Source organism: Ornithodoros turicata, chromosome 5 (assembly GCF_037126465.1).
Source record: "Ornithodoros turicata isolate Travis chromosome 5, ASM3712646v1, whole genome shotgun sequence".
NCBI classification, from domain to species: Eukaryota; Metazoa; Arthropoda; class Arachnida; order Ixodida; family Argasidae; genus Ornithodoros; species Ornithodoros turicata.
Window position 1 is genome coordinate 79,108,552 of NC_088205.1, and position 17,600 is coordinate 79,126,151.

General features: G+C 48.6%; 2 protein-coding genes across 8 annotated transcripts in view; both read right to left on the reverse strand.

Moving 5' to 3' along the window:
• Window positions 1–681, reverse strand: part of LOC135394894 (FHF complex subunit HOOK-interacting protein 1B-like) — a 36,344-nt gene extending 35,663 nt beyond the window's left edge. For 2 of the 5 annotated variants that reach the window (XM_064625942.1, XM_064625941.1), the window contains exon 1: window positions 578–663. In XM_064625942.1, the coding sequence (XP_064482012.1) occupies window positions 578–597 (20 nt within the window). In that variant the 5' untranslated portion in view covers window positions 598–663. Of the gene's footprint in view, window positions 1–577 lie in introns of all 5 variants that reach the window. The other 3 variants (XM_064625943.1, XM_064625940.1, XM_064625944.1) reach the window with 3 other exon arrangements.
• A 1,627-nt stretch (window positions 682–2,308) lies between these two features.
• On the reverse strand, window positions 2,309–17,118 carry LOC135394897 (rho GTPase-activating protein 6-like). Of its 3 annotated transcripts, XM_064625951.1 has the most exons (13): window positions 16,717–17,116; window positions 16,455–16,624; window positions 11,198–11,325; window positions 10,935–11,091; window positions 10,191–10,286; window positions 9,860–10,131; window positions 7,284–7,395; window positions 6,328–6,383; window positions 6,108–6,261; window positions 4,917–5,068; window positions 3,543–3,725; window positions 3,385–3,485; window positions 2,309–3,254 (listed from the first exon to the last, which is right to left on the reverse strand). In XM_064625951.1, exons 2-13 carry the CDS (start codon window positions 16,486–16,488, stop codon window positions 2,591–2,593), a joined length of 2,109 nt encoding a protein of 702 aa, XP_064482021.1. In that variant the 5' UTR covers window positions 16,489–16,624; window positions 16,717–17,116; the 3' UTR covers window positions 2,309–2,590. The 3 variants fall into 3 exon arrangements, with proteins under 3 accessions (XP_064482021.1, XP_064482022.1, XP_064482020.1); XM_064625952.1 differs by having other exon boundaries at window positions 10,194–10,286; window positions 16,455–17,118; XM_064625950.1 differs by having other exon boundaries at window positions 16,455–17,116.
• Window positions 17,119–17,600: the final 482 nt, after the last annotated feature.

A 17,600-nucleotide genomic window follows, 5' to 3' on the forward strand; every position in this document is an offset into this window, starting at 1 on the left:
CCGTGGTCATGCCTGTGCCAATTTGTCCCCAAGTAAAAGAGAGAGAAAAAGGGAGAGGGGGTTATTCGTGATGAAAAAAAAAAAAAAAATCGCGCGCAAATGCTAAAACATGGTGTCATTGAGACTTCACAGCGTCCCGGTCGTGCTCCATAGGTGCAGGCCGGCGTCTATACTTTTCTCCTTCGGAGGGACAAGTGGGAAATTTGCACCTTCTGTGTATTCGTGATTTTTTTTCCCTTTTCTGTCTTCCCAGAGTCGATTCTTTCTGTCGCCCCTTCAGGCGGGCTCAGGTGGGGCAATTGCCCTTCCCCTATAGACGGCGTCACTGGCGACGGCTATCAGCATAGCAATCTCTAGTCTTGACTGAGGCTCACACGTCCCCTAGAACTAACCACCAAATATCAAGGTGAAACTTGGCACACTGCCCTCGCTTCGACATTGAGCCATACGTGCTGGGTGCCTCCTTCTCGACCGCACGCAGTGCTATTTCCAGAATACCGGAATAATACCGACTACTCTAAAATGCAATCTTTCCGGATATTCTCTTATTTTTGAGTAACAATCGCGAAGACCTCACCTGAAACCGCAGACGTGCATTGGGCTGGTCACCGAAGTTATGGAAGCCAAACTCTGTTCCACAGTACCCCGCACAAGAGGACAGTTCACCGCTTTGTTTCACTTGACTGCGTAGAACAGACTGAGAGTGATTCACCGCTGCTGATAACAGCCAGGCAACCGTATAGGATGACGTCACAGGATGAGGTCACAGGGATGATAGCTGTCTATTATCGCGGGGGTCAGATATGAAAATAGCTTTCGCCTCTGCAACACGTGGACGTGCAGCAGACGTGCCATACGCTCCCTTCAGCTATCTCTTGGGGACCATGGATGACACGTGCTTATCACTGTGTACCCACTCCTTTGTTCTTCGATCCCCAGATCGAAAGTAGATCGCAAGGGGGTCATGATAATGGTTCCCACAAATATAAGTCAATCCGCTTCGTTGAAGCGGATATGACACCGTGTTGCTGATTTTTTTTTTTTTTTTTACACCTTAACCGTATCATTTTCGCAGAGCTCCTTGCCTTGTTAACGAGTTTTAGTACATATTGGAAGAACTCTACCAAAACTATACGATAAGGGAAGCTTATTAAGTCCAAGCTTATAGTAATAATGTGATGTCACCCGCTTCAAAGAAACGATTAGCATATCATGTTTTCGGAACATCTTCCGATGTACTAAAACTTGCCGACGCTTTTTTTGTGACATCATAATGTATGAACTTTGTGCTTTTGTTCTGTACTACCACCGCGATGCAACTCTGGCCATGAGCGGCGTACAGACAAATGACGAGAAGAAGCTCCTTTGGAAAATCTATCGGAAGACCCAGGGAAAGCCCTGGACAGCACCAGACGTTGGTAAGAAACCCCCGCTCCCACGTCCTTGTTTTTTAGCAGGACCTTGGTGTTACCACAAACGAGCTGCTGGTGTACCCGCTCGGCTACGCTGCCAGTCGTGTTCCTCGGGTGCCCTAGCCTTAGGTTGGCGCCTCAGGGACGCCTTAGGTCGGAAGCCTTGGGTTGACACTGCCACGATTTCCATCGTCATTCTGCAAGAGACGCGAGTCTAAGGGTACATTTATGCTGCAGCATCGCTGCTCGCTGCAGCTTCAAGCACATCGCTGCTCGCATAACCGCTAGGGTGCGTTTACCCTGCAGATTGCTCAAGATGCTGCTCGCTTTCGCTATATCAGTCGCCTAGCAGCGTTCACTGTGGAAGGATGGAAACGAGGAAAAGTGAGAAGGAGGAAACCGACTTCATCACAACCAATCGCAGGTCGGATTTCAAGACGCCAGTCATCAATGATACCAGGAAGACAAACATGTTTACATTCCTAGGTGCAGCGAGCAGAGCGGCAAGCAGCGGCGAGGATAAGCGAGCAGCCAGGCTGCAGGGTAAATGCACCAACAGAAAGCTCTGTGTTTGACCTGTCATCGCCAGAAGTCAGGTAGTCCCCGGGCATGTTCAAACATGTTTGGCAGCATTGTTGTGGCGACGATCATGGCGTGCATCTTTGGCAAGCAGCGATGCTGCAGCATGAACGCGCCCACAGAGATACATGTGTTTGTTTCGTCATCGCCAAACAGCGATGTGCCATGTGCCAGCAGCGATGCTGCAGCATAAATGTACCCTTAGCCTTAGGTTGGCGCCTCAGGGACGCCTTAGGTCGGAAGCCTTGGGTTGACACTGCCACGATTGCCATTGTCATTCTGCAAGAGACGCGAGTCTAAAAGCTGAAACGATCAGACCAGTATTTACACACATGTTTAGCCTTTTCACTTTTCAATACAAAGCGCCCCGCCCCCCTTAAAATAATGACAGAAAAAAGAAAGTAGTGTAGAGTCCTGTACAGGGACGGATTCAGTGCAGCACTAAGCCGATGTGTCTGTCCTTCACATTTTGAGTCCTTATACTCACTATATAGCTTTCCAGAGCAAAGCAACTACGGGAAAGTACGCCTTCGAAACTGCGCCCCACTCCACAGTTCCAACGGCGCGCACTTCCAGGGGTTCATTGCTTCGGAATGACATCATTTATGATGCTTCTGCGTATGTTCCGACGAGATCAAGTCACACCTCTTCCACTTCTCCCCTTGAAACCTCACCGACTGTGGCGCCCGACTATTCCTTCTGCCTTGATGTTCCGGCTGCACCGACGCGGCGCTAGGCCTAGTCGAGTTGTCGGTACTGCCGCTGGAGTCTCGCCTAGAGTCGGAAGACGCGCCAAAGAAGTTTAGGATGGAAGACGCCGATTTGCTCTTGTTTAATTTAAACGACTTCTCCTCTTTCTCTTTTGTGCTCACTAGTTTTCGAGAAGTGCCCTTGGCCTTCTTTTGCGAGTCCCCCGTTGCCTTCTTTGACGACCTCTTGGCGGCCTGACGCTCCGCGTCCGCGGCGTCCACGTTCTCTTCCAGGTATGTCTTGACGTCTGACGCGGACGGCAGCTTCATGGTGAACGATACGCTGACGTCGTTCTCCTTTGTGTCCGAACTGACGACTTCACGCGTTCTAGAGCGGGCTTCTGGGGTGACCAGAATGTAAGGAAGGCCTTTGTCCTGGTGCACGGGGGTCCTGTCTCGGCTCCGGTGTACGGGAGCTCGCAAGACAACGGCCTGGAGGTCGTCGTCGTCATCATCGTCCTCGTCCTGGTTCGGGTCATCGAAGACTTGGTCTGCCGAGTCATCTTCGTGAGCACTGCAAGAATGACAGGAGTGCATGTACTGAGTGTGTTCTAACAGAGCAAGCCCCAAAGGGGGAGGGAAGCAGTAGCTGAAGCTCTATGGATGCTCGCAACGCACTTGTACATGTAGAACGACTAACATACCCCGGAGCGCTGTAATACCGTCGCCTGAGAAGCACATCAAGTTCTTCGGGTCTCTCAACAAGTAGCCTTCTGTACAAGCTGTCCATGTCTTCAGCTGACACCTGAAGATTTTGCAAACACCTCCGCTAAAAGCAACGGGACACAAAGAGACGCCTCACCTCGAACAGCTTGTCGTAGTTTTCAATGAGTTGTCGAACCACGAGAATGACTTCCGACCGTTCTTCAGCCCTCTCCGAGTTTTCCACGATAAATTTATCCTTGACGCTCTTGCTGGTGTAGCGCAGAATGTTGGGACCCAACATGGTCGCCAAGTTATGAGCATCCATCTTGTTTCCGGACACCTGGAGGAGATAGTTCAAACGTTCACCCACAGCCGTAGCGACGGGGCTGCGAGAGGGGCAACCGCCCCGCCGGGCGCCCTTACCAGAGAGGATGCCGAACGGCAAGCCCTGGCAGGTTGGTTGGACAGTATAAAGTAGGAATGAAGAGAATTTGAATTTACGGTCTCGGCAGTGAGGGAGGGACGCTTCAGATTTGTCCCGCCCCGGGCGCAAACACCCCTCGCAACGGCTCTGCCCTTTTGTCCAATCTTTAACTCCGCGCGACGTCTATACCGTTTTGCGCCTGTAAAGGGTGCTTTGGCCGCAAAGCACAAGTGTGCGGCAGTGAAACGTACCTAACCGCTGTAAAGGTTGTTTCTTTGCATTTCTCTCTCCATAACGTATATTTTAGTCGCAATCGGGCGAATGTCGAAACTGAGTCAAGTACGGTCAACACAAGTCATAAAAAAAAGGTGAAACATTTAAGCTACTGTTATTTATTATGGTACAAGCTTTCGTGCACTGGACTTGCATGTCATCACCCGATGAAATGCAGTCCACCGCATGAAAGCTTGTGCCATAATAAACGCGGTAGTTTCAATGTTGTATATTTTAGTCGTGAAAGCGGGAGGCTGTGGGCAACGAATAAAGGCGCCTTCCCACTGCGGGACCTCGCAACGGCAGAAAAGTCAATTAGAGGACACCGGTGGCCCGTTTTCAGGCACCGTCGACGCAGTTGCGCCCAGCGCGACTGATCCCAACGGCACGCACCCGACATTTCGGGAGTACGGTGAACGCTGATGTGCATGCTCTTTAGACGATCCAATCACCACTCCCCCATTATGCTGGTGCCCACCCGGTAGAGCACAATTTCTTTTATTTTATTTATTTATTTATTTATTATCATTGCATTACATTGTCTGGGAGGCCCAGCAGAGGATTAGAGTTATGGCCTCCCAATAAATTAAATACAGAACACAGTTCACAAAACTTCACATTTCTACAATGAATCATATATGTATCTTATACAAAGCATAGGTTAGGCGAAATACGCGGGAGACAACAAAAGTAAAGTGTAAAACATTAAATATATTTAGTTTTCATTATGAATTGTGTGCATGTGACGCGTGTTTTGCGTGGCTCTCTATTCGGTAGCCTGTTGTAAGCGATAAATTTATCTAAAGCCATCGATATAAAGCGTGTCGAACTTACCAATTCTCCCTGTGGCGTCTTCCTGTCCGCGGAACTCTCGGCGACCCGATTTAAAAAGCGAAGCAGAGCCCACAACGTATCTCTGTTCTGGCTAGGGAGGAGCCTGATCAGCTGTCTCAACATGTCCAACTGTTTTTGGCGTTCAAGAGTTCCTGGATCAAGAAAACAAGCGTCGTTGTCAGTGGCATTTGGCAATAGCTCAAAATACGTGTTGATTTGCATCCGTCAAAAATTGCACACACACGCACAAAAAAAATACATATTTTTCAGTCCACAGTGGTTCTTTGCAGATTATAGTATATATCCCCTATCAATGCTTAACTGGTACGTCGAACCTCGTTAATATGACACTCGTTAATACGACATCCCTGCTCTATGGCCCTTTTTCTCGGGAACCATTCCCTCCCAATGGCCTCCGCATGTAACTCTTGTTCGTTAATATGACACTCGTTAATACGACATCCCCGCTTCATGACCCTTTTTCTCGATAACCGTTCCCTCCCAATGGTCTCCGCATGTAACTCTTATTCATTAATATGACACTCGTTAATACGACATCCCCGCTTGATGACCCTTTTTCTCGGGAACCGTTCCCTCCCAATGGCCTCCGCATGTAACTCTTGTTCGTTAATATGACATTTCGTTTATATGACAATGACCGATATTTTAAGCACAACTTGGGGCGAACACGTATACTTTACCCTCGTTACTATGACCGTTGGTCTCATCTGAACCTGCAGTTCTCTTGTCCTATAACGGCCAAATCGCGGGCCCTCTTTCGGGGTGGCACATGATGCCCTTATCTGACTTGCTTAAAAGAGCAGTGTCCTTGGCCATATGGTCATAGTGGCCTGCTGCAGTCGTACCCGATCATGTCTGAGATGAAGCGCAAACGACTGACTGCCGGAATGAAGAAGCGCATGTGCGTCAGATTGAGAATTGCACTAAGCAAACGCATTTATCAGACTTTAAAAAAAAAGTGTCGTACATTCTTTCAAAATGCCTCATTATTCGTGTTCTGTTACCACCTTACGTAATTTTCTACTTCTCGAAGCTTACATAAAGGGCATGGTACGACCCGTAACAATGACCAAAATCTGCGGGAACACCCGTGGTCATATTAACGAGTTTCGACTGTATACTTATCTGTCTATCAACACATAACAGGTACGGTGTGGCACTGCGCCTTACTCTGGGTATAGAGGAACGGCACGTAGAGGTCCCTGGTGAGAAGTGGCTGAGGAAGGTCACGGAAGAACTCCTTGAGAAGCTGCGCCACGTCATGCGCCTGAGGACGCTCCTGTTCCAGGTGCACTTCTCTGCCGCTGTCAAACTCCTCCCGTAGCTACAATCGAAAACTCAATCTTTAACGCACTGCGTCATCGTCTAGTTGGTCCTTGTCATTGCGTACCTGCCGAACTCTTCGCTTGGAGCTGCTCACTCGAAAGATGCCTACTGTCGTAAGACCTGCAAAGCATGGTTGCCATGTGAGCACGGTACCAGGAGTTACCGGTGGGTCGTGATATAGATTGCAAAGAACATTTTGAATATAGAGCAGTGTTGGAGGAGATAGTAGGCGAGGTTGTCAGCATATCTAGGGGAGGGGAGAGGGGGTCCAGATGTCCTAATCCCCCCTGTATTTCTGTGGCCACCGAGGGCCTCAATTCCTAAACCGGAACCGTACTCCTCCCGGAAAAAAAAACGAGCGACAGTCCCTGTGCGTGTCAGTATGGGTCAGCGCTACCCCCACCCCCGCCACACGCCCTTTTGGAGCTGAGGCAACAGCCAATGCAAGTTTACTTGCTGATAATGACCCTTTCAGAGTTTTTTAATTCGATGTTAGCGCCGCGAAGCAACTGTGGCTATGAGAGGCGTACAGATGGAGAGATGACAGCAGGAAGGAGTAGGGGAGACAGGGGGGTAAGCATGCGTCCTGGGCCGACTTCAGGGGGAACTGTGCCGACATTCGTCCGGAAAGTCTTCGGAAAACCCAGGGAAAACCTCAGACAGCCCAGCCGGTGGTAGGATTCGAACCCACCACCTCCCGATCTTCAACATGACCGAGCGGGACGCCTTATCCCGCTCGGACATGCCGCTGGTCCTTTAGGGGTTGTGTTCACTTGAAATGTGTAGGGGAGGACAGACTTATATGGGACTCATAAGCGCCTGCAATCTGTATCCCCATGACAGTTGTGTCGGGCAGACGCTTATACGGACTTACCCGTTACCAGGACATAATGGAACGACCGGAACCTGTGTTCCAGAACCAAGTTCTGTACATGATTGATTGACCGACTGACTTTCTCGTAAACTTCCTCCTTCCAACACTTTACTGTTTGCGAGAAACACTCCTCAGACGTTTCGTACCAAAGTCTTGGAGGTACCTCAAGCAGCTTCGCACAACCCGAGGAACTTGAGGCCCTTGTACCGTGAGGCCGTCATCGTCCGAACTCGACTCCCGCTGCCGGTCCATCGAATCCTGACGACGAAAAACAACGGGTACCCACGTAAGCAAAGGCTCGCTGCTGGGTTCGTCTATAACAAGGAGAGTGACTTTTTCGGGGTAAATGCCTTTCTCAGATTCGGGGGGTAAAAATCGGGCGCTATTTTTAAATCTGTAATTCGGGGAGAAATCGGGCGATAATTGTGCCTTCGGGTGTTATCGGGTGTTTTTGTTTCTCCTCTTGTCTATGAAGTCCTTTCCTAATCTCTCTCTTTCTTTTTTTTTTGTTTTTTTTTTTTTTGTGGGATCGTGATCTACCAGCGGTAATCCCCGAAGGCGTAGACAGTGTTGACACACCTGGGTGTATTGCGTGGAAAGTAAGTGACCCATTCTTACACGTGTTACACGTGGCGACCTTTGTTCGTCTTCAGTGGAAACGTCACTTGAGGATTTCATAGTGACTGGAATTCGGGTTTAACCCGAATTGGTCGGAGGTCAGTTCGGGGGGCAATAACCGGGCGGAATCGGGTTTAACCCGAAAAAGTCACTCCTTATCAGACTATAACGCGCACAACCACGCGGACAATGACACGCCGCATTTTGACGACCTCCACACGATGATTGGAGGTTGAGTATCCAAAAAATTCGCCACGACGATAATCGCTCCGTGAAGTTTCTTTAATTGTCTGCGGCTAAGTACACAAGACGACGATAGGCCAAATTTGAATATTCTGAGAGTGAAACTGCTCTTGTGCTGTGTAAGGCAATGCGGCTCATGAAGCAGTTTTCAATCGCTTGTCGTTACTCAGCTGGTCCGCTCGCACGTTCCTAAATTTGATGTCACATACGGAATTTCGCTTTATTTTCTCTCTCTCATAAAGTGGACATAAAGTGAACTAGCTTTTCCTGTGTCCGCGATGTCCGAGTGCACGTGCTTCAATAGCTTGTTTTCATGATGGAGACGCGAGTTACCCAGATAATTTGCGGAACATACTACAGCCGTTTCCTAGAATCAGGCTTGGAACGACTGGTCTAAGCCATCACAGTGAAGGGCATTCATTATATTCATAAGAGGTCTGAACTTCTGAGTGCGACTGGCGTATTGTACGTGTTTTCATCTGCTGCCCTCTCCATATGTATAAGGAGTGACTTTTTCGGGGTTAAACCACGCACGGTTATCCCCCCGCCCCCGAACTGACCTCCGACCAATTCTGGTTAACCCGGTTTCTTCTTGTGTGTCAGCACTGTCTACGCCTTCGGGAATTAGCGCTGGTATGTCGCACACACACACACACAAAAAAAAGGAAAGGGCTTAATAGTCAAGAGGAGAAACAAAAACACCCGATAATACCCGAAGGCACAATTATCACCCGATTTCTTCCCGAATTACAGATTTAAAAATCTGAGAAACGCGTTTAACACTAAAAAGTCAATCCCTACACGTATATACCGAAGACACCCGGCGCTGTCAAGCACGCACTGACATTTGACCTTTCCGCGGCTGAGAGGCAACATCGAAATCCCAGTCTTCCTGCCAGAACATCTTGGGCTGATTGCCAGGAAGGCATATCATGTTGGCTTATTATAAGTAACAAGGCACAATAAACACAGAAACGGCAGGCTAAGAAGCAAGCTTTACTTCTTAATTCTCATCAGAAACATCGTTTCTGTGGAAGCAGTGTTCGATATATTTAAAGAGCAACTAACAAAAAAATAGCGTTATTTAATTCCAATTTTTGCAAAAAAAATGTTTAGTTAATTAATTAATCTTTTTTGCGCTCGTTCAAAGACTCAGTATGCAAAATACAAATGCCGTCAGTGCACATTACGCGCTTCCACAAATTTTCGAAAGACCCGGCAAAACTTGATAGTTTCGGATTCTCGAAGAGTATAGGTCACGTCACCGCGAGAGCTCTTTCCCTCTGACCCCTAGCAGCAGCGCGCATCTTCCCGGTCTCCATTCTCCACCTCACGTTGGAAGACCGCTAGCAGGTGAGGTGAGGTGAGGTGAGATGGAATTAGAAATCGACTTTCCAGATGCAATTTTGCCAGACGCGTGGCAGATTCTACACCCTGTGACGTCGCACACATGAAAACTATAAATTAATTTTATAGCGCTTCCGCGCACCACATAGAGAAGCAATGGACATTTTTCACAACGCTTCTGCGCATGCTCTGTGACCCTGACGGCGCCGAAATAGGATGCCCACATATTCAATATATGGCGCCGGCTGTGCTTTGACGCGCGCCGATCATGTTTCACTGGGCAGCCGCTAGGATATGACACGAGTTTGAAAAATGTCCATTTTGGGCGACACGTGAACTGCAGTGGCGTAAATTCGGTAGGATTTTCAAGAGTCATGATTCTAGAGTCCCGGAAAGCAACGTGGTAAGACCCGACCACAAAGTCCAACGCCTGTGTAGCCGCACTGACGCCGCAGCATTTTTTAACGCAGCTCATTACTGCTTTAACCGCACCCAAGATCCGAGACAAGCTTACCAGAGCGCTGGAGCTGCCAAAGGCAGACGATGCATGGCTGAGCCTATGGGTTGCCAAAACGTCGTCTTCGAGGGAAAAGTCCACAAGGGAGGACAGGGAGCTCTCGCTGGCGTTGTCAGAACGACGGGACAATGTCTCTGTAGTGGGGTCATCACCACGAACGAGACCGAGGTCGGCGAAGTCTGACGCGGCGGAATCGGCTGGGAACCGTAGTCGGTCGCTCTGAATGACTTGCGGAAGAGGAACGCCGAACACTTGAGCTGATGGAATGTCTGCGGAGGGAACATCGTCAATTTACGTTTCAATTCCGACTGTGAGACACGCATATTACCACTTTCTTTACGACTTTCGAAGAAACTCGTGGTGATGGCCTTCCTTCTTAGCAGCGCTGGTCTTCTTCGGGTCTTGGTCACTTCCGTGGAGTCCTCTGCGAGTCCGAAGAGGGGCATTAGCGTTAAGAAAACACGAAATGCTTTGACCTGAAGCTAAGGTCACGTTCTGGTTGCTTCCCAGCCAAAGTTAAAGAAGAAATAGTGTGTATTTATAGTTATACAATCGCCTTACTCAAATAAAGTTCATGGCGTCAAGCGATTGTATAACAGGTGCATCTGTGTACAAGAAAAAGGGCAAGACAGGGTAATACTTGGACTCTATGTAGACGACATATTACTTTTGGCTAACAGCGACAAAGTACTGGAAAGAGCATTATGCTTTCTAAACCAGAAAGTGAGTTTGAGAGACCTGGGAGATCCTACCAAAAATCCTCGGCGTCGAGGTCCATCGAAACCATAAAGAGAAGACCACTAGCATAAGCCATCATAAATATATCGAGAGATACTGCATCGATGTCACATTCTAATCTCGCACATCCCTAATTCTAATCGCATGTAATCTAATCATGAGTACAACACGGGTTCTCAACTTTTTGCATGCCTCAGCATAGTGTCCGCTCTTGTATCCGCTCTTCTAGCGCGGACACAAACGAGTCACCGGACAGCGTAACTTGTCGCTGTACAAACGTTCCGTACACTCGTATACCTTACTCATATGTCTTATCCGACACGCATACACACACCTTTCGGTATGTCCACCTTGCAACCGATGCCCAAGCTCTGCAACTTCCCCAAGGCCAGAGGTCGAAGTCCCGACGCCTCGACACCAGAGAGTGCCAAGAGCGTCGTGGGCCGCAGTGTTAGCCGTCCTCCCGTGCGTCCACGCCATCTACAACCGCCCTGGAATGGAGACCACAAACACATTATGGTCTGCAAAGGTCTGCACGTGTCCCACGTGGCATTGTGCCAGGTGAACGGCTCTGTCGACTATCTTTGACAGCTCTACCTCAGGCGTCCAGCTGCACGCGCTGAAGGATGACACCCTGGACTGCGACTTGGCACGGGACCGCCACAGTTTCCTTGGAACGTTGGACAGCTTGCTCGAAGACATGGTCGTCGTGCTCCGTTGCAGTCCTGCAACACGGACGACGTCCCGTTTAGTTTTCAACCTTCCGAAAAGAGCCAACTCAATATCCGGGGTGTCGAACATGACACCTTCGTGCTTTCCCCTTTGCACAAGCCCTTGGCATAAGCGCAACGTTTTCAATGACGAAGATCACAAAGTGGCAGCAAGGCAAGCAATCTGGTAGGTAAACAGTATAACGAAAGGAGCATTGGCAAACGTGACTCGGTGTTGACTTCTCATTTAGTTGCCCTTCCTAGGATGCCCTTGCGGTGTTTACTTTCCCGTGTCGGTTGTTTTGAGTTCATCTTGGCTGAGTGTGTCAAATAAATGTAATATATTATGGATGAATACCTGTAATCATATGTAACCTGCACCATTAACATTTTTAGGCCGCCTTCTACACGTTGCCGAATATCTGCAGAAATACTCCCAGGTTCCATCCAGTACGTCGTTTGTAATCAACATTCAGATTCAAAACGAACAATAAAATAAAGCGATTCCAGCTAACTGCACCACGTAGGCATTTTACTGCACGCCTGAATAAAAAGAGAGAAAAAAAAAAGAATTTCCCTCATATGTGACGTACTGTCGCAGCTGCGAACAGTGACATGAGAGCAGGCGGTCTCAACAGGTGGGGAATCCCCCCCCCCTTGGGGGAGGGGGGATTTGACAATGACATAGCGGAGAATGACACGATATAACATTCGCCTCCAATCGGTCCTTTCGTGCACTCTGTGCGTATATCCTTTACAGGACATGCATCTCCGTCGTTATAGTTACGACTCGACGGTATGCCATGATGTCCTGGGCGCGCACGGTACTGGAAGGGCGTGCTATCTAGCGATAAGGAATATAAGACACCTCAAATTTTAATGCGTGTATTATTTTGGAGTTAATAAGGACGAGGTAGGTCGAAGGGTGAATAAGGGTGTAATAAGGGTGCGGTCGAAGCAGGCAGCCTTACTAGAGGAGGGTGCTACTATGATATATCACAGCTGTTTGAATTTCGGTATACACGTATTTTCTTCGCGTGTCCACACCCTTTGCATTGCAGGTCCACAGTGATGTAAGTAACAGTCTTATACATCTAGTCAATATAATCTAACGGCCTTGCCGAGCAGCGTCCTCCCGTTTGTGGTACCTCCAAGGACATACTGAAGACCAGGTGGTGACGGGTTCGAATCCTACCGCCGTCTGTAGTATCTGAGGTTATCCAATGGGTCTTACGGCAGACAGAAGTCGGCCCAGGACGCGTAACGCGAACTAACCCCCTATTGTCAAAAGAAAAAAAAAGAAGAAACTATTGAGCCTCATAATAAAGGCTACATCATGTCCGCCTGCTGGCGATGTCTAATTGAAATCGAGACAACGGTATAGGTCTGCTGACATGACAACGTGATTAGTGTGTCACCGTGACAAAAGTGCATTGTCAATGGTCAAGTCCATCTCACCAACGCACCGGCCTAAAAGCACTGCTGGTCGCCCTTCTGTACAACGATAGGACTTGGGTCCTCACCTTTAAGCCTCACCATTATATTTTCAACAAATTACTAGCAGCAATGAGGTAGAGTACTGACTTGTTGCGATGAAACAGTCCTCAATCATCATTACAGTAAAGGAAGGGAGTTGCCTCAGGACAGAAGCCGCCGATATTTCGAACAGAGACTGTTCTTCTTCAGGGCACCGTCCTCACCATTGGCATGGTACTTAAAGGGTTAGGTGTGACGTGTTTAAAGGTTCATGCGAATTGTGGGTCTGGAGCATAGATCACTACGTTCACATAATCCCCGCCACACTCTAAGAAAGCGGCCATTCACTCCGGCCGTAGAAGCCCGTACGAACCCTTTCTTCCCTCTGGGCTGTTGACCCACAATTCGCATGAACCTTTAAACACGTCACACCTAACCCTTTAAATACCATGCCAATGATGAGGACGGTGCCCAGAAGAAGAACAGTCTCTGTTCGAAATATCGGCGGCTTCTGTCCTGAGGCAACTCCCTTCCTACATCTCTACCGGTTCGCTGGATTTCTACCCATCTATCATTACAGTGAAGTCTTTTGTCAACAAGACAACATGACAACTTGATCTCAACTTATACAATGATTACTGGAGCTGTGCGGGTGAGGCGTGACAGCGTGTGGCAACGTATGTCTTCGTGTAACGGCCTTTGTGCTCCACTGACCGTTCCCTACAGAAGTAATGTGTTTTCCGCCTTGGTGCCGGCATGGTGACGTCTGCGAGAACGTTCCTGGACGGCCTCTAACCTTGTCATCTGAGCCCATTAACTGATGATGGGCAATTAAGCCCGAGGGGACTAATTCTTCTTATTGTCATATGAGCTGAACAGTTGTATTCTGCAGCGGCTCCCTGCTGGATGTAGACACTTGGTGCCCGCCTTCCAGGCGTAGCTATTCCACACCTTCCTCGCGCTCCTGCTGATGAGGCTTAATAAATCGAAATACAGCAAACCCTCGTTATAACGAAACCGCTTTATTCGAAATTTTACGCGGTCACAACCGAAATGCATGCGTTTCGAACCGGATTATTTGAATTGTTCCGCCAGCCGACTACGATTCCTATACGATGGGTGCAGAAGCCCGTATGATAAACCAAGCTCATGTTATTATTATTATTATTTTTTTTTTGCTCTTCATTAAACTTCTACCAAGGTGTTAATCACGAACATTTCTTTCGTTGCTTAATTGAATACCTTTTTAGGCGGCGTTTCCGGGGTCATTGTCGCTGGTTTTGTGGGACTCCCGCTTATATCGAATTTATTCCACTGAATTCGTTTTAACGAAGCTCTACCGTACAGTGACGCTGTTATAGCGATGTTTCACTTACGAACTGGAATCCAACTGAAAGGGCCCTCCTGGACTGCTCTCTCTAACGTGACCGGCCTGATCCCTGCTGATGAGGCCCAATAAGGCCACGTAGTGGCGCGACGGTCCCTGACTCGCAAAATTGTATCTATACCTGCAAGAGCATCACTGGAGCTCAGCTACCTGCTAGGCCCGCCGTCTGCCTTCTCGACGGGCGGAAAAGTTGAAAAGTCGACTTTGGCGCCTATTTTTAGGCAGGTGTTCCCCGTCCGCACACTTCTTCGAAAGCACAAGATACACCAAAACGTATACGCATAAAGAAGAGAGAGGGGGGGTTGATGGCGGTAAAAACGTTCGCTCTTTTTCCGTGAGAACCCGTCCGAAAAGACACCACTGCTCATGCGCAGTACTGTCAAGACAACTTGACATGACGAAGCTTCAAAGGACGCCGTCTGCGTTACGACTGTCACTTATGCAGCTGCACTCAAGGGTACCGTGACGAAACCCGGTGAAATCACCCGAATCCGCGCGAGTGCACCGTCCTTGACTGAACAGCCGAGGTTCCCTTGCTCCATATATAGAAGAATACGTCGAGTTCAATCCTGGGAACTGTCTTCGTGGAGGAAAGTGACGGCTTCCTTGAACTTTTTCTTTCTTTTCCGCGTGTCATTACTTTTCGCGAGTTCAGCGAATTCGGGGAATGTCGAATACCGAATGCCTGGGGCATCAGGGTGTTGCCGAACCTGGCATTAGCCACTGGTCCCGGGAACGGCAGGTGTAAGACAAGGAGGAAAGAAAGAGATTTAAAAAAAAGTTTTCCTCTTATGATTTTTGATTTTTAAACGTTATTCGAATAACGTTTAAACCTGGAACAGCATATGGTCGCCTTGGTGGGATTCGATCCTGCTACCTCCCAGTCAATGCTGGTAACCAAAAGTTGGCGCTATCTACGCAGTCAACGTTCCCTTCCTAACACCTTTCTCCACAGATCCAGCTGATCCACGTGACCGGATTATCTTATCGCACGTTTGAATCTAGCATGTGTCATATTGATTTCTCCATAGTGCAGCACTAAAAAAGAAAACAGCAGGGAGCTGTTGACTTCACATTTTTATATGCTTACCGCTTACAATGTATTTATGCATAGTATGCCGTTCCCTACAGAAGTAATGTGTTTGCCGCCTTGGTGTCGGCATGGTGACGTCTGCGAGAACTTCCTGGGCCGCCTCTAACCTTGTCATCTGAACCCATTAACTGATGATGTGCAATGAAGCCCGAGGGGACTAATTCTTCTTATTGTCATCTGAGCTGAACAGTTGTATTCTGCAGCGGCTCCCTGTTCGATGCACACACTTGGTGCCCGCCTTTCAGGCGTAGCTATTCCACACCTTCCTCCCTTGTCTCCTGCTGGTGCGGCTTAATAAATCGAAATACCAAATTGGCACTAGAAATACAAAATACCCTGCATAAAACATATTTAATGTTTTATGCAGGGTATTTTGTATTTCTATTTAAATATACGTCCCATCAGTAACACAACCGTAACGCTCGATCGCTGGCTTGCCGAACACCCCCACGAGGAAGGGAGGACGGGAAAATATTGCCTGGAACCTCACAAAAAGTAAAAGCCTTGGCATAGAACTCTGCAAGAACTATCAGCTTCCAAGGCCGATGTCACTGGCTAAGTACCAGAAGCACGGACGCGTGATTTTTTTTTTTTTTTTTCACTTCCTACGCGTAAATGTCAAAAGGCCACGATTGCTATCGTTCAGCGAGCCTTCTTTTTTTCAGGTGCTTGAACGATGCGTGTCAGGCTTGCTGATAATGATATCCGTCCAGATCATTCCGCACATCGCACTTCGGCTCGCCGAACCGCACCGCGGCGCTGATGTGCTTAATTAGCGCTTAAACGAGGCACTAGCGGAGCGAGACAAAACAAACAGAAGAGGGCCATATTTCTGAAGGCATCAGACAGCCACCAGACACGGGCATCCATGCTCCGCCGCTGAGCGCGTCCCTCAGCAACAAGAAAACAAATGTGCTCAGCAGCTCACAAGAGACTTATACCAACGCCTATCCCCCTGCGCAGAAAAGTCTCAACTCAATTTCATGATTACAAAATATTACGCAATATTGCCTAAAATGTAACCCACAAAGGTTTGCCTTGTGTAAGAACGTTAATTCACCTCACATAGTAAGATAAACAGCCGTGGCGTCAGGGGACCTAAACTGCCGTATACTTCAGCTTTGAGCTGAACAGTCACCAATCGCCCACTTATGCGCAAGGACCTTCATTGTTCGTTATAACACTCACCCTTGCCAGACCTCTCAGCGTCAGTCACTCCCATCGGTCCAACTGCAGCATTCCAGGAACTGTCGTCCGCATATACCGTATACTCAGGAGGCAGACGACACGGCACGTCTACCGAAGTAGCACCCTAGGCCTAACCGCACAACGGGCTCACCACGAGCGTGCTGTAGGCGCTATACATCCACCACACGACGAAACGAGGCATCAGCAGGGACCTTCAGACAGGACGCAAGCTTCTGCTGAAGCAGAAGGCGAGGTGACTTACTCTTGCAGACGACAGGTTGACAGTCGTACCATTGCAGACACAGGTCAACACAACATTCCGAACGCGAGGGAGATCAGGAATTCCGAATTGCACGCTAGCTTGCACTCGGTATATCGGTTTCACGTAGGAAAAAAAAAGACTTCAAATTTGCACCGGTGTCTGCAACTGCGCTCGGCGGGGCTCTCACAGGGTGCCAGCAGCCAGACTTGGGGCTCCAAAATAGCACCGCTTGCCGACGTAATCGGATAAAAATATCGCCCTGCCTGTTGGCGGTTTTGAGACGGCAACTGAGACAGTCTCTTGCCCTGCGGGACAAACTGTTTCCGTACCGCTCGATGTCGATCGTAGAGCACGAGGAGGACACGCTTTCGAACGCCGAGTGCATGATCGCGTCTGCTACGTTCCAATGCGGCGGTTTTTGTTTGGGCGCGTTTCTCGTGCCGTATGTCACGTCACTTCAGTCTTTACTGTTCCGAGGTATGCTATTTCGGGGACAGAGGATATACTGTAGCAGCTTCTCCGCACAGCTGTTTCTTTTTTTTTTTTTTTAACGTATGTTTGCAACATAACTACGCAGCAACGGTCAGTCTCACGGGGGGAATATGCATGCTCGAGTGTAGCCTCACCAAGGTTTTCCTTCTTTATGTGCACCGGGCCGCCTATATTAATCTTCCGTCTTATGCCAACATTTGCCTGCAGAACAGGATCCGGCCAAGGTTTAGATTTAGGACAGAGGGAATGGTTTCTTTGAGGTACCGCGTACCATTTAAGTAGTTTCGAAGTGTCGTTTCTGTTCAGTCAGCAGGTAACGTCAACCGTATGTCCCAATGTGGTCCCAATGTGGTGAATTGGAAACTATATAGCCAAGGTCGCCAGCAACCGGA

Excerpts from the sequence above, each read along its gene's own strand:
- LOC135394897 (XM_064625951.1), bottom strand. The coding sequence starts at position 16,488 with ATGGGAGTGACTGACGCTGAGAGGTCTGGCAAGG. Across the intron at positions 11,326-16,454 it reads CGCTGAGAGGTCTGGCAAGG|GACTGCAACGGAGCACGACG; the intron begins GTGAGTGTTATA and ends TCCGTGTTGCAG. Across the intron at positions 10,287-10,934 it reads CAAGGTGGACATACCGAAAG|AGGACTCCACGGAAGTGACC; the intron begins GTGTGTGTATGC and ends TCGGACTCGCAG.